General features: G+C 35.4%; 1 protein-coding gene across 6 annotated transcripts in view; it reads left to right on the top strand.

Annotated features, from left to right (window-relative positions):
- LOC131936098 (plexin domain-containing protein 1) overlaps positions 1 to 12,285 on the top strand; it is a 35,846-nt gene that overhangs the window by 19,684 nt on the left and 3,877 nt on the right. The window contains exons 2-13 of one of the 6 annotated variants that reach the window (XM_059292956.1): positions 5,180 to 5,350; positions 5,738 to 5,928; positions 6,092 to 6,208; positions 6,451 to 6,520; positions 6,604 to 6,726; positions 6,884 to 6,937; positions 7,198 to 7,262; positions 7,398 to 7,494; positions 7,582 to 7,677; positions 8,160 to 8,305; positions 9,157 to 9,231; positions 12,058 to 12,150. In XM_059292956.1, the coding sequence (XP_059148939.1) occupies positions 5,180 to 5,350; positions 5,738 to 5,928; positions 6,092 to 6,208; positions 6,451 to 6,520; positions 6,604 to 6,726; positions 6,884 to 6,937; positions 7,198 to 7,262; positions 7,398 to 7,494; positions 7,582 to 7,677; positions 8,160 to 8,305; positions 9,157 to 9,231; positions 12,058 to 12,150 (1,298 nt within the window). Of the gene's footprint in view, positions 1 to 5,179; positions 5,351 to 5,737; positions 5,929 to 6,091; positions 6,209 to 6,450; positions 6,521 to 6,603; positions 6,727 to 6,883; positions 6,938 to 7,197; positions 7,263 to 7,397; positions 7,495 to 7,581; positions 7,678 to 8,159; positions 8,306 to 9,156; positions 9,232 to 9,880; positions 9,968 to 12,057; positions 12,151 to 12,285 lie in introns of all 6 variants that reach the window. The other 5 variants (XM_059292955.1, XM_059292960.1, XM_059292958.1 and 2 more) reach the window with 5 other exon arrangements.

Here is a 12,285-nt window from a genome sequence, read left to right on the forward strand (position 1 = left end):
AAATGAAAACTATCGAAATTGTACCCACTACTACAGCTTTAAGTCAGTGATAGGGTAGAGGGGATCACAGCTTCAAACTTAAAACTTGGGTCAAGATCCCATAACAACCACATATGACATAATATTAAAAAAAAAGATTACTATATCAAGTCCTAATAATACAGCTATTCGACACACACTTTGGATTCATACATTTATAACGTCCACGCGTGGGGGTGGAGGTTGTTATATATTTATTCAGCTTTATTTGTGTATGCAGCGTCTTTTTTTCAGTGATATTTACAGCTTCTCGTGACTTGTCGGCAATAGAAATGAACTAGTGACGTGCCTAGTGTATTGAAATGAGCCGAGGCATCATCGATTGCGTTCCATTTGTTGGCAGGTTGCATCAAGTTACCTGTGATACGCTGTTAGTTGGTAGCCGCTACTGTGGTGATACAAACTACACTCACGTCATTTCGTACCAGGCTAGCTCGTCTTTTCTATATTCCCCATCTTATTCCACAACTTTGTTGTGTAATGTTGATGCGAAAGTGTGGTAAAAATGTGCTTAACAAATCCTAAGCCCGAGGCACCTGCCATGCATTGATTCCCTCTCCCCCCCCCCCCCCCCCCCCCGAGGTGTCACAAGTTATTACCACTGCATCTTACATCAACGCCTGTTGCCGCCAGCGCCGAGATTTGGCTGGATATTTCACATCAATCCGGCACAACTTACGCGTTAGGTTAAACACATTTGTGACTGAAATCAACTGAAGTTCAGATCAGCTGTTGTAGGCCCTGCTGAAGAGGTTGTTTAAACGACCATAGTTTGATTTCAAGCGGCTTTTATTGCTGTCTGTTTAAATCATCAATGCCTTCAGCCCAATTCGTCTTCCTTACAAACTACAGTTTGTCCTGCAAATAGCATGCTGATCATGTTTTTTTTTCAAATGTCTTTTATGTAATGGGGAAGCGACTCGACATTTGTTTATTTCTCTTTGGGAATGGAAACGGAAATTCCCCCACCCAATTGTGTGATTTTGTCATTGATTAAAGAGTTGAAGCATGGCTTTACATACAATAGAAAGGTTTGACACGCAGGAGACATTTTTTTGTCGAGGTCAGGTTAACACGTACACGGCAGGTTAAAGCAATGTGTCTTGTTGGCACGAGATTCAACAACGACATACTTTTTCTCCTTGCTACCAATAATGAATCGTTTAAATGAACACCCACCCACCCTGTCTTGTTGACACGAGATTTAACAACAGCATACTTTTTCTCCTTGCTACCAATAATGAATAGTTTATAAGCGTGTCTAAATTTATTGGCAGCAGTCTGTTAAAGGTCATGCCATTACTCTTCGCTTAAAATGGCGGGGAAATTGCGCCTTTTTGAGACTGAAATGAGCTATTTTCAATCTCAAGACAATATTTCAGTTTTAACAAGCTGTAGTTTTACTGGCGTGTATAGACCTGTTTGCTAGATCTTTGTTTTCAACTTTCTGACGTGTACATGTTTGCTATCTTATTTCTACTGTCTGACTTGTACATGTTTGCTATCTTATTTCTACTGTCTGACTTGTACATGTTTGCTATCTTGTTTTATACTTGCTGACTTGTACATTGCTATCATGTTTTCAACTCTCCGACTTGTACATGTTTGCTATCATATTTTCAACTCTCCGACTTGTACATTGCTATCATGTTTTCAACTCTCCGACTTGTACATTGCTATCATGTTTTCAACTCTCCGACTTGTACATGTTTGCGATCATATTTTCAACTGTCCGACTTGTACATGTTTGCTATCTTGTTTTATACTTGCTGACTTGTACATGTTTGCTATCTATTTTCAACTCTCCGACTTGTACATGTTTGCGATCATATTTTCAACTGTCCGACTTGTACATGTTTGCTATCTTGTTTTATACTTGCTGACTTGTACATGTCTGCTATCTATTTTCAACTCTCCGACTTGTACATGTTTGCTATCATATTTTCAACTCTCCGACTTGTACATGTTTGCTATCATATTTTCAACTCTCCGACTTGTACATATTTGCTATCATGTTTTCAACTGTCGACTTGTACATGTTTTCAACTCTCCGACTTGTACATGTTTGCTATCATATTTTCAACTCTCTTGACTTGTACATGTTTGCTATCTTGTTTAGTCGTGTAGCCGTCATGTATATTGTAATGTTTGACTGTGTATTTTTATCTTGGACCAATGTGTTTTGTTAGCTAGACACGTCGATTATGTAGTCCAATCTCCCAGTCTCATGGTTGGTGGGGCAGCAACTCGTGTCGGGCCCAGCCACTAAGTCAGTTAAGCTTGGCTTGATGGTATACACGTCTAGTTCACTAGTACGGCGCTGTAGATCTGTCTTTTCTCACCGTTCACACAGCTTCCACAGCTGCTGAGCACGACTTGGCCTTTAGAATTATCGATTATCAAAAAGTTCATTAAGACTCGTTATATAGTCCAGGCCTACTCTAAATGCTAGTTTTTAAAGCGACAGAAGAAAAAAACGAACTCTTATAACTTTATAAAATTGTAAGCCAACTAAGTCTAGTAAGCCTAGTGTTGCGAAAATATTTTTTATTCAGTTACTTCCTGGTATACTCTGGACAAAATGATAACCTAGGATTTCGACATACGCAGAAGTCTATTAGATCTAGATCTACTTCCTTCATGTTTATGCACTGAGTTTTTTTTTTAATACAATGAAACAAATGTTTAAATGCGTTTCTTTAATATTAACAAAACCTCCGGCTATGAGGTCAACAGGATACACAAATTTAATACATTGAAACGTATCGGTCATGTGACGGTCATAAATATAGCATGGCTAGTGCGAAATTGAAGGCGGTTTTTTTTTTTCAGCATCTCTCGGGGTTAGCCTTAGAACACGTGATTTATTGCTATGGACAAAACTAGTTTTTAAAAAACTGCTGCTTGTCGATTGAGTGTGTGTTGGCATGCGGCCCTCTTGTAGAGTTAACACATTGTGACGTCAGTGAAATTGAATTATTGTGTTAGAACACCCAGAAATCTCGGCCCGGCTCAATTGATTTTACTAGTCTAGGTCAGAGGCGCTGAAAGTTACTTGGTGAAACTGTGGACATCGTTGCCGCGGGCGGTGGTGGAGCTCTTCTACGACGTGGGACACTTAAGTAATTCAACCATCCTTGAACCTTATTTACGTCTCTCAATTGGCAGGTGATGGCACACGCTAGTAAACAGCACATGCGTGATGTCAATCAATGCAGTGACTGACTTGACAAGATGGGGGGAGTTGTTTGTATTGAGTGGTCAGATTTCTCACCGCCTCAAGACGTTATGATTACACACTGTTAACCCAGGGATGAAAGCCTCTCGCATCTCTGTGTCTGACAACGGGCTCTAACAAACATTAGGTTGTTACCACTACTGTAAGACCTGCGTTAATGTGAAGGCTAGTGTTTGGGATAGGAATAGCTGTAGTATTGACACTGTTAGTTTAAATAGCCAACTAGCCAATGAATAATGGTATTACATGGAAATACCCGTTTTTAACACAAGCCAATTTATTACTTTGGTGTGTTTGTTTGGGGGGGGGGGGTGATCAATATTTATCGTCCTCAGACAACGGAGTTCAGAAAAAAAATATTTTCTGTGTTTAGGGGGGGGGGGGGGGGTTAAGTCCTTGTGATCTGTCCACCATTTTAAATAGTTAAATTGAACATCAGTAACCTTCATTTAAACAAATAATTTTATAATTAAACACCTAAGCAATGGATGAAATAAAAATGGAAAATATGAGTCATGAATCCCATGTGACCTTACTACTTATAATTTAATTTGAATACTGTCTAGATAAACAAAAACCTTGTTTTTCTTACCTAAATAATGTTCTGGGTGCAATCATGCATGCATTAACCTAAAGTGTCTCTTCCACTGTAAAACTCATCTATTGTTCACCTAGTATTGGATTTATTCATCTTGGTTGTAAACAAACCCATAAAATGCTCTATCTATACTTGTTTACTGGGGGTGAACAGGATGATGATCCATTATAATCATCTGACAAGACAGGAGCTTATAATTTGTTGTGAAAATAGATGTTTTAAATTGGTAAAGCACAGATACAATACATAAGACTTTCCTAACCAACACATACTTTACCCTACTATTGAATGGTTGTTGTACACTGAGAATGTTCACTGTGGCAATGTTAGGTCAGTTCACCCCATGAATTTTTTATTATGCTATAACATGTATCCACTGCCATTCAGTGTGTACATAGAGCAGAGTTAATATTCAGGGATACTGGCAGTGGTTGATTCTGTTCCTGCCAACTGCCCTAATTATACACTCTAGTGTTTTTTATATTCCCCGGGGGCAGTAAAGTTTTACTGGGGTTGGATTGACACCGAGTTGTTGACTTAAAAGTCTATATCCTAATCTTAGCCTACTAGCCAAACACTCAGTGGATCAAATCATGCTTTTATTATACTTTTATAGTTCATCAGTTTTTCCAGTCCACATTATATAAGTTGCTTTGTAAATGCTTATAATTTCTGCAGAACACTGGATTTTATGCAATAGAATAAAACTATTGATGTTTTATAGTTAGCATTGCCAAAAAATTATTTTATAATAATATGTTAAGAAAACATGATATTAAAATCTATATCAGTTTATGAAACTTTCCTTTAATGTTTTGGTTAATCAAAGCAACATTTGATGGACTAACAGTCATTAAGAAAATACAGCAAACTGTTTAGTCACTTGCTTGAGATATCATTGATATTCCACATGTTATCTGAGTTTACTGACAAATAAAAGGTGACACCAGTTTCCTCTGGTGTGAGTGCTCCTAGTAAACTTTCTAATGGTTTGATTTAATTTTATTAGTTGTGATTGCTAATATTATACTTTTATGTTGCTAACTACTCGTTGTTTGATGCCAAATGGTCTAGCATATGTGTCACTGTTGATCTAGTTTCGTGATTAGTATTAGTAACATACAAAAAGTTAGAAAATTAGTTTTTGTTGTGTATATTGGCTGTATCATATTACATCGATTTATTTGTAAATTTTTGCTTCAGTTTCTGTTGGTTTTAGATTTAATGGATCATGTTCTGGTGAATTGGTTTCCTTTACAGTTTTCCTGAATATAAAGTATATTGACTGTTTTCTTTCTTTACAGAAGCCTCATACAAAGTAATCAATCCCAATAAAATCAGTGCATCCTATGATGAAAGTTTAGCTCTCAAGTTTGCTTCCCATCCAAGATACCGTCGTCAAGCAGACAGCTCTGCCTCTACAATACCTGTATCACCTGACCAGTCTAGTCCTGCTCAGACAACAGCACTACCTGGTTAGTTGTCTCATGCTTATTAGCTATGCATGGATCACATTTGTGCTTACGTGGCTTATTGATCTTATAAACACTAGACATACTGCACTTTTCAGTCTATCTAGTATTCTACCAAGCCAGCAATGTTTCTATATATTTCAACTTGGGGGGAACTGCTGTACACTGGTTTAATTGAAAATAAACATGCTTTTTCGTTTGAAGATAGCTGTTTTAATTTGAAGGGTTTGAAGGGTGTAACTAATAAAAAAAAAGTGGAATATTTGTATTCAGCTTGTGTAAGGCACAAGTTTGATATACACTTGCCTGCATACCTACCTGACCGTCATTTCTCGTCTCACTAATTTCAGCCAATTAATTACCTACCTTACATTGTTTCCTCTTGTCCAGGAAGTAGTAGACCAAATGTAGATGTTACGGCTAACAGCAGCACAACACCTTTGTCTACTACCTTCAAACCCTCCACTGTGGCTGGCTCAACTGTTTCTAGCACTACCCCACTCAACAAAGCAAGTGACGCAGCAACTACCAAAGCTGCGTCTACTACAGTAGATCCATTTTTTGAATCTGATATTATACATGTAAGTTAAAACACAGTTTTTTACATGGAAAGGAGGGGTGTCAATTATCACCTAGTTTTTAAACGTATGTATGTTACATTTGCACATAATATTGTTCCAGTATGTATTCTTTAAGTAGTACACCTACAGCAGTTATAAAATGAAAGAAATTTTTTCCATTAAGGACCATCATGATTACTATGAAACTGATGTCCTTAAGAACAAGGTTTCAGAGTACTGGCAAGAACTGGCAGACACCCCTCGTCACGAGACCTTGTCCACAGGTCATCGTGTAGCAGCTGTAAGTAACATTAGGCTAGTGTATCTAAAGTTACTTTATATTTGTCATGAGACCTAGTAACATTAGGCTAGTGTATTAGAAGTTACTTTATATTTGTCATGCAGTAGCTGTAAATCCAGGCAAATATTGTAAATTGTGAAAGCTTAGGAATATAAAGTGAATGTAGTTAATAGAAGCAAATGATATTTTTAAAAAGCTATTTAACAATTGTTAAATGCTAAATTGGTAATATTTTTTTCCAGGTAATTGCACTTAAGTTCCCATTTCACTTCTATGGCCATGAAGTAAAGAATATAACCATAGCCACTGGAGGTAAGACACATTTGGTCAACATAATGATATATGTAACCAAAAAAATGGGCCAAACGTATTGATGTGTGTTTCACCAATTGCAGGTTTCATCTACATGAGCCCATTCTTACATCAGTGGCTAACTGCTACTCAGTACATCGCCCCACTCATGGCCAACTTTGATCCTTCTTTAAGTAAAGAATCTGGTGTCTACTACAAGAATGATGGTAGGCTGTCCTTATCTACACACTGATATTTACTAAATCTTTAGTATATTAAGTCAATTTTTTTCTGGCTGTAGTATCTAAAACAATCAATTTCACATCATTTATTTGACTGTTCATATAGTTATTAAGAAAAAAATTGCTCATTTTTCAAAAATAGAAACCAAGTTTACAGTAGAGTGGAAGAATGTGATGCTGAGGGATCAGAACAACAGTGAGTACTCATGTCTGTTTAGTGGTTAATGTAAGCAAAGCACATTCTATTTAGTTAGTCTTGAAGATTTTTTTTTTTTTTGTGTAGCCATAACTTTCACCAAAACAAGCTTGTATTGAAATAGAAGGCTTACAAATATTCAATGTCAGGAACTCTGTTTAGGAGTTGCTTAATGATTATTTCATGTGCTTAGGTTAAGAAGGTGATATATTTTGTTTTATTTCATATCAAAGTTTACAGTAGTTAAAAAAAATTTTCAGGTGGTTTATTTAACTTTCAAGCCATTTTACATAAAGATGATACTATTCACTTTGTTTACAAATCTGTGAGTAACATTTTATCTTTAATTTTAGTTCTCTTTATCAAATATATTACAATCTCTAAGCTGTGTACATGTGTATCTAAATGTCTGTATATATCCCCCTAAAAAATGGTATAATAAAGTTTTGTAACTCTGCAGGTGCCAATTCCAATCCGTAGTATTTCCACTGATGAGCATCCAGTCAAAGTTGGACTCTCGGATGCTTATTATAATGATACTTATGTCCCAGAGTACAGTAAGTTTTATTAGGTAAAATGTTTTCGTTGTGTCACTGACACTGTAGTTTCCCTTATCTTCACACTGCTTGTTACTGTTGTTGTAGAGATCAAGAGAAGGACAATTTATGAATATCACAAAGTGCTAATAAGGACGGAAGCTGTTACATCGGGATCTGTTGTGGTTTTAAAACCTCTACCCAGTAAGTCTGTTCATTTCTTTTTTTTATAAGAAAATTAATTTGAAACTAAACTATTTCCCAGCACACACATTGCCACATTTATCTTACCAATGGATGAATGTATTTTGGGCCCACCAAAATGTCACCTATGATATATATTTTTTAACTTTTAATTATGTGTATGGGTGGATTTTAGGCACTGGGACAATGGTCCATTCTGAAAATTGCCCCATTCTGTCAAATTATTTGGCAACTGTTCAGCACCCCACCCCACCCTCTCAGCTTCTTTCTACACCCACTAAACTATTAATATATGATGAGGTTTATTATGTCCTTAAGGGTACCAACATTACAAGCTAATGATAATCTGGTGGTCCAAGTCTACCCACTCTCCACATTTTTTAGTTCATGTTTTAATATTTTTTAGAAATGTGTTAATTATAAAGGCGACTGATTAGATAAAAAAATGTTTATTAACATTTTCTTACTATTTTCCATTTTAGCATGCAATCGTCTATCAGACTGTAAAAGTTGCATCGAGCACAAAAATGTTGCCTTTGACTGCAGATGGTGTAACACCATTGGGAGATGTTCAGATGGACTGGACTGGTACCGCCAGCACTGGGACAGGGAAGGATGCCAGCAATCAGTATGTACACATCTCTCTCTGCATGCTTCACATGATGTTGTTTGCAGTTTACCCTTATAAGCGCATGTTATTGGCTTGGTCACTCATCTCTCCAAGTCTGTCCAAGAGTATACCTGCATGACTGTCATGTTAAATACCAAGACTTTTTCCCTTCAGATTTATGCCCTCTCTACAGTCACTACACTGACATAATAATAAGAGAGTTTAGGAATGTCAAATGCACACTCTAATAGTAAATCTAGTAGTGAGGTCTTAATTCTGAAACTAAAAGTGTATCAGTATAATGTTACCCAGACATTGAATCCCAATATGAATGAATAGATCACATGTAGCACACTGTTATTGTATGACATTACTGTAGTGCTGATTTGTGCCCTGATCCTGCTGTTTGTCATAATGATTTGCCATGCAGTGTACAGTGCGGGCAACCAAAGCTGGTGTGTTTGAAAAATTTGCTCTATTTTTTAAATTTGATTTTTTTTTTAACTCCGGTTATGTATTGTTCCTATTATTCATAGTTAATTTATTAGGTGTGTTTGAAAAATTTGCTCTATTTTTTAAATTTGATTTTTTTTTTAACTCCGGTTATGTATTGTTCCTATTATTCATAGTTAATTTATTATTGTGGCAATTTTATAATTTATTATATTACTATGAAATATTTTTTTGGAAATTTGAAGAGATTATGCCCTTTTTAGTTTTTTTTTAAAATGAATAGAAATCAAGATGTAGACTTAAGGGAGAGCTAGACTTAAAAATGACTCTTGTCGTATGAGTGCTACAAATTTTATCTGAGGACTCACCTCAGACACTGTCTGATACTTGCGATACATTTTGCCAATTTTTTTTAGAGTGTTTCTGAAAAGTGTACTGACCAGCCTACATTACCAGCACCCACTGCACCAGTCAAAAAAGTAGCGTGTGCTGTAAGTGCTATCAACATGAGCGCTTCTCTGACATGTTCCATTATTGGTGTAACCTGCTAACATCTGTGCCTAGTTTCATGCTTCTTATACACATTTCTCTTGCAATGGATTTTCTCATTTCTAGCTGATATATGCACCTAAATCATAATGCGATGAATTCTTTGGCCTGCACACTATTAAAGCTGCAATGAATTACTGTTTTTGTTGACATTTCCCATGTTGATTGTAAGCATTACTTATGTGTCATATTTTATAACAGAAATTTATTTGTTGACTGCTTACAGCAGTTATTTCACATTAGTGCAATCTATTTCAAGTTATTTGTATAACTCTTTTTATTTGTCTGTTAAATTTACTACCACTAAAGACTAAAGGAAGTACTTGTGCTATGAAACTAATCTAATTTTTCTTTGTTATGAATCACCTCTATAGATGACTCCTTAACATCAACCAAACTTACTTTTTAAAAATTTGGGTTTAAACATTTTGTTTGTGACGAGATAGCAACCTATTTGTTGCCTTGTTTTGATTTGCCATATAGAATGATGTAATGAAGACTCATAGGAAGTAAACAGTATTGTAAGTCAGATTGTATACAAAATTGTTACTGCTAGAAAAAAGTAGATGCCAGTTTTAATGTTTATTCTAGCTGACAAATGAATCGGATGTATGCTCATCTCTTCCTATGCCTACCAAGCCTATAACAGACCCCCATGCCTCACAAAATGATTGTAACGTAAGTATATGCTGGCTTGCATGCCATGGGGGGCATGTCCAGGTATACAGCATGGCTTTTTGTGCTGGATGCTGGCTGGTTTCTTGCATGATGGACTGTCAGTTGCTAGCTGGTTTCTTGCATGATGAACTAGCAATAATAATGCAGATCTTATTTTCATCTTAGTTGATAACAATAGTTGATTCCTTAAGTTGCAGTACTTGTTTCTGTTTGGATAAAGTAGTACAGGTTTGAAACTAATCTAAATTTAATCAGGCAATTTCATATATAGGAGTTGATTTCATATAACAATTTGATTTTATTGAGAATAACAAAAGGAATTAATTCTCATACTTAACTATGGGCTTTTGTTTACACTTCACAGTAGAACATATTTAAAATGTTTATTCTTTAGACATGTCTTGAAAATTGTATGTTCAAATTGTCTTCTTACTGTTATTGAGAAATATGTGTTTCCCTGTTTACTCACTCTTTATAGCTCTGTACTGAGACACACAAACCTTTTCAAACTTTATTTTTAAAGGCTGTTGCAAGGGACATAAGTCTACACTACAAGAAAGCTTAGGACCTTTTTTTCATTTTCCTTGGGTTTTTTTTACTACTGTTGCTTCAAACATCTATGGGGTAAATATCTTGGCACCCATCCCATTTTTCTTATTACTCAAGTAATTATCTCTGCTCCCATCCCATTTTGCTTATCAATAAATTAAATATCTCTGTATCCACCCCATTTTTCTTATTCATCGGTTATCATATATGCACTCATCCCATTTTTCTTATCAATAAAATAATCTCTGTTCCCATCCCATTTTTCTTATTACTCGAGTTATTTTCTCTGCACTCATCTTATCATAAAGTTATTTCTTCTGTGTGCACTCACAAGACGGATGCTGCTCTTCTATTTAATATTGCACTGATATGTGTCCCTTGTACAGTTTCTACACTGTTTTACAGTTTGATAGGATTTGGTACAGATAACCCTTGTCTTTTAGCTCAGAAAAACTAGTGTTAAATCTGAAAAACCTTGGATAACATTGTAATTATAGAAGTGTTGAAAGGTTTCAAGTGTATCAAGTATTGATATAATGACCCTTGATCAGAGTTGAGCAACTAGGTGTTGAGCTGATGATGAATTGAAATAGTTTGAACCATTTTTATCAAATGTTTGTTTGTAACTTTGATAGTAAATTTTAATATTAACATTTTAAAAATAAATTATCTACTGATTTTCTCCTAACCATACCAATGTTCTTTAAGTTATAACTACTTCTTGACCTCTTGCATGAATAAATGTCAGTTTTTCCGCTAACAAGAATTTTTCTGTCATTTTGACATTGCTAGAATACCTAACATTTGCTTGAAAATATGCTGCCTTATATAGCTGTATGGTCAGGGATCAGAAAGTTTTTAACAGTTGTAATGAGTTTAATTTTATATTGAAGCTTAATAGTGTTTTTTTTATAGATAACTGGATCTACATTCTGCTGCACTAGTGAAATTTGTTGCTAACTGCATGTTTTCAAATAGTTAGGTCACAAGGGAAATAATCCCTGCAAGAAATAAAACAAGATGAAAACTGCAGATATAATTCCAGTTCCTATAACTTGAAGTACCCATACATAATCTATATAGCAATTAAGGATACAAGATACATGTTATTGATATAAGTGACTTTTTGCTCATATTTGCTCATAATTTTTTTTTATTTTGGTACTAACACCTTTTAGCTATCTAACCTGAACATTTTGGACTTCTACAGCCTACAGTTATCTTTTTTTAGTTTTTGCTGAAGGGCTAGTTGTAATAAGTAAAGTGATTCCTTTTTTTCCACTGACTGGCCTTTAAACAATAAGATAATTTGTGAATCTTTACAAATATAATTCAGTTGTGTAATATTTAAACTTTTGTTGAAATACAAAGTCTTATATACACAGTCATCTAGATAGGGTCTACAATACTTAGTGTGAACAAACTCAAGAGTTGAATACACTTACCACAGCATAGAGCTTGTTATAATTGAATGTGAAGGCATGGAAAAATGCCTGAGAATTGGTAGTAGTGATTGCCCATAAAATTATATTTTATTATAGAAATCTAATGATACTGAAGATTGTGAAAATCTTCCTCCTCCGGAAAAGCCTTTAACAGATTCTGTCCAAGACAGTACTGATCAAACATGCCAGGTATGTATTGGAATGGCCACCAGCATGGAGAGACATCCACACAGATTGAAAACTTTTGCTTGGCTTGTTGACACTTTTTACAGTTGGTTTTAACCTGTTGATCCACCAATATTCTTTGATTTTTCTTGAACTGTT

Source organism: Physella acuta, unplaced genomic scaffold (genome assembly GCF_028476545.2).
Source record: "Physella acuta isolate Inbredline_101_S28 unplaced genomic scaffold, ASM2847654v3 ptg000168l, whole genome shotgun sequence".
Taxonomy (NCBI): domain Eukaryota; kingdom Metazoa; phylum Mollusca; class Gastropoda; family Physidae; genus Physella; species Physella acuta.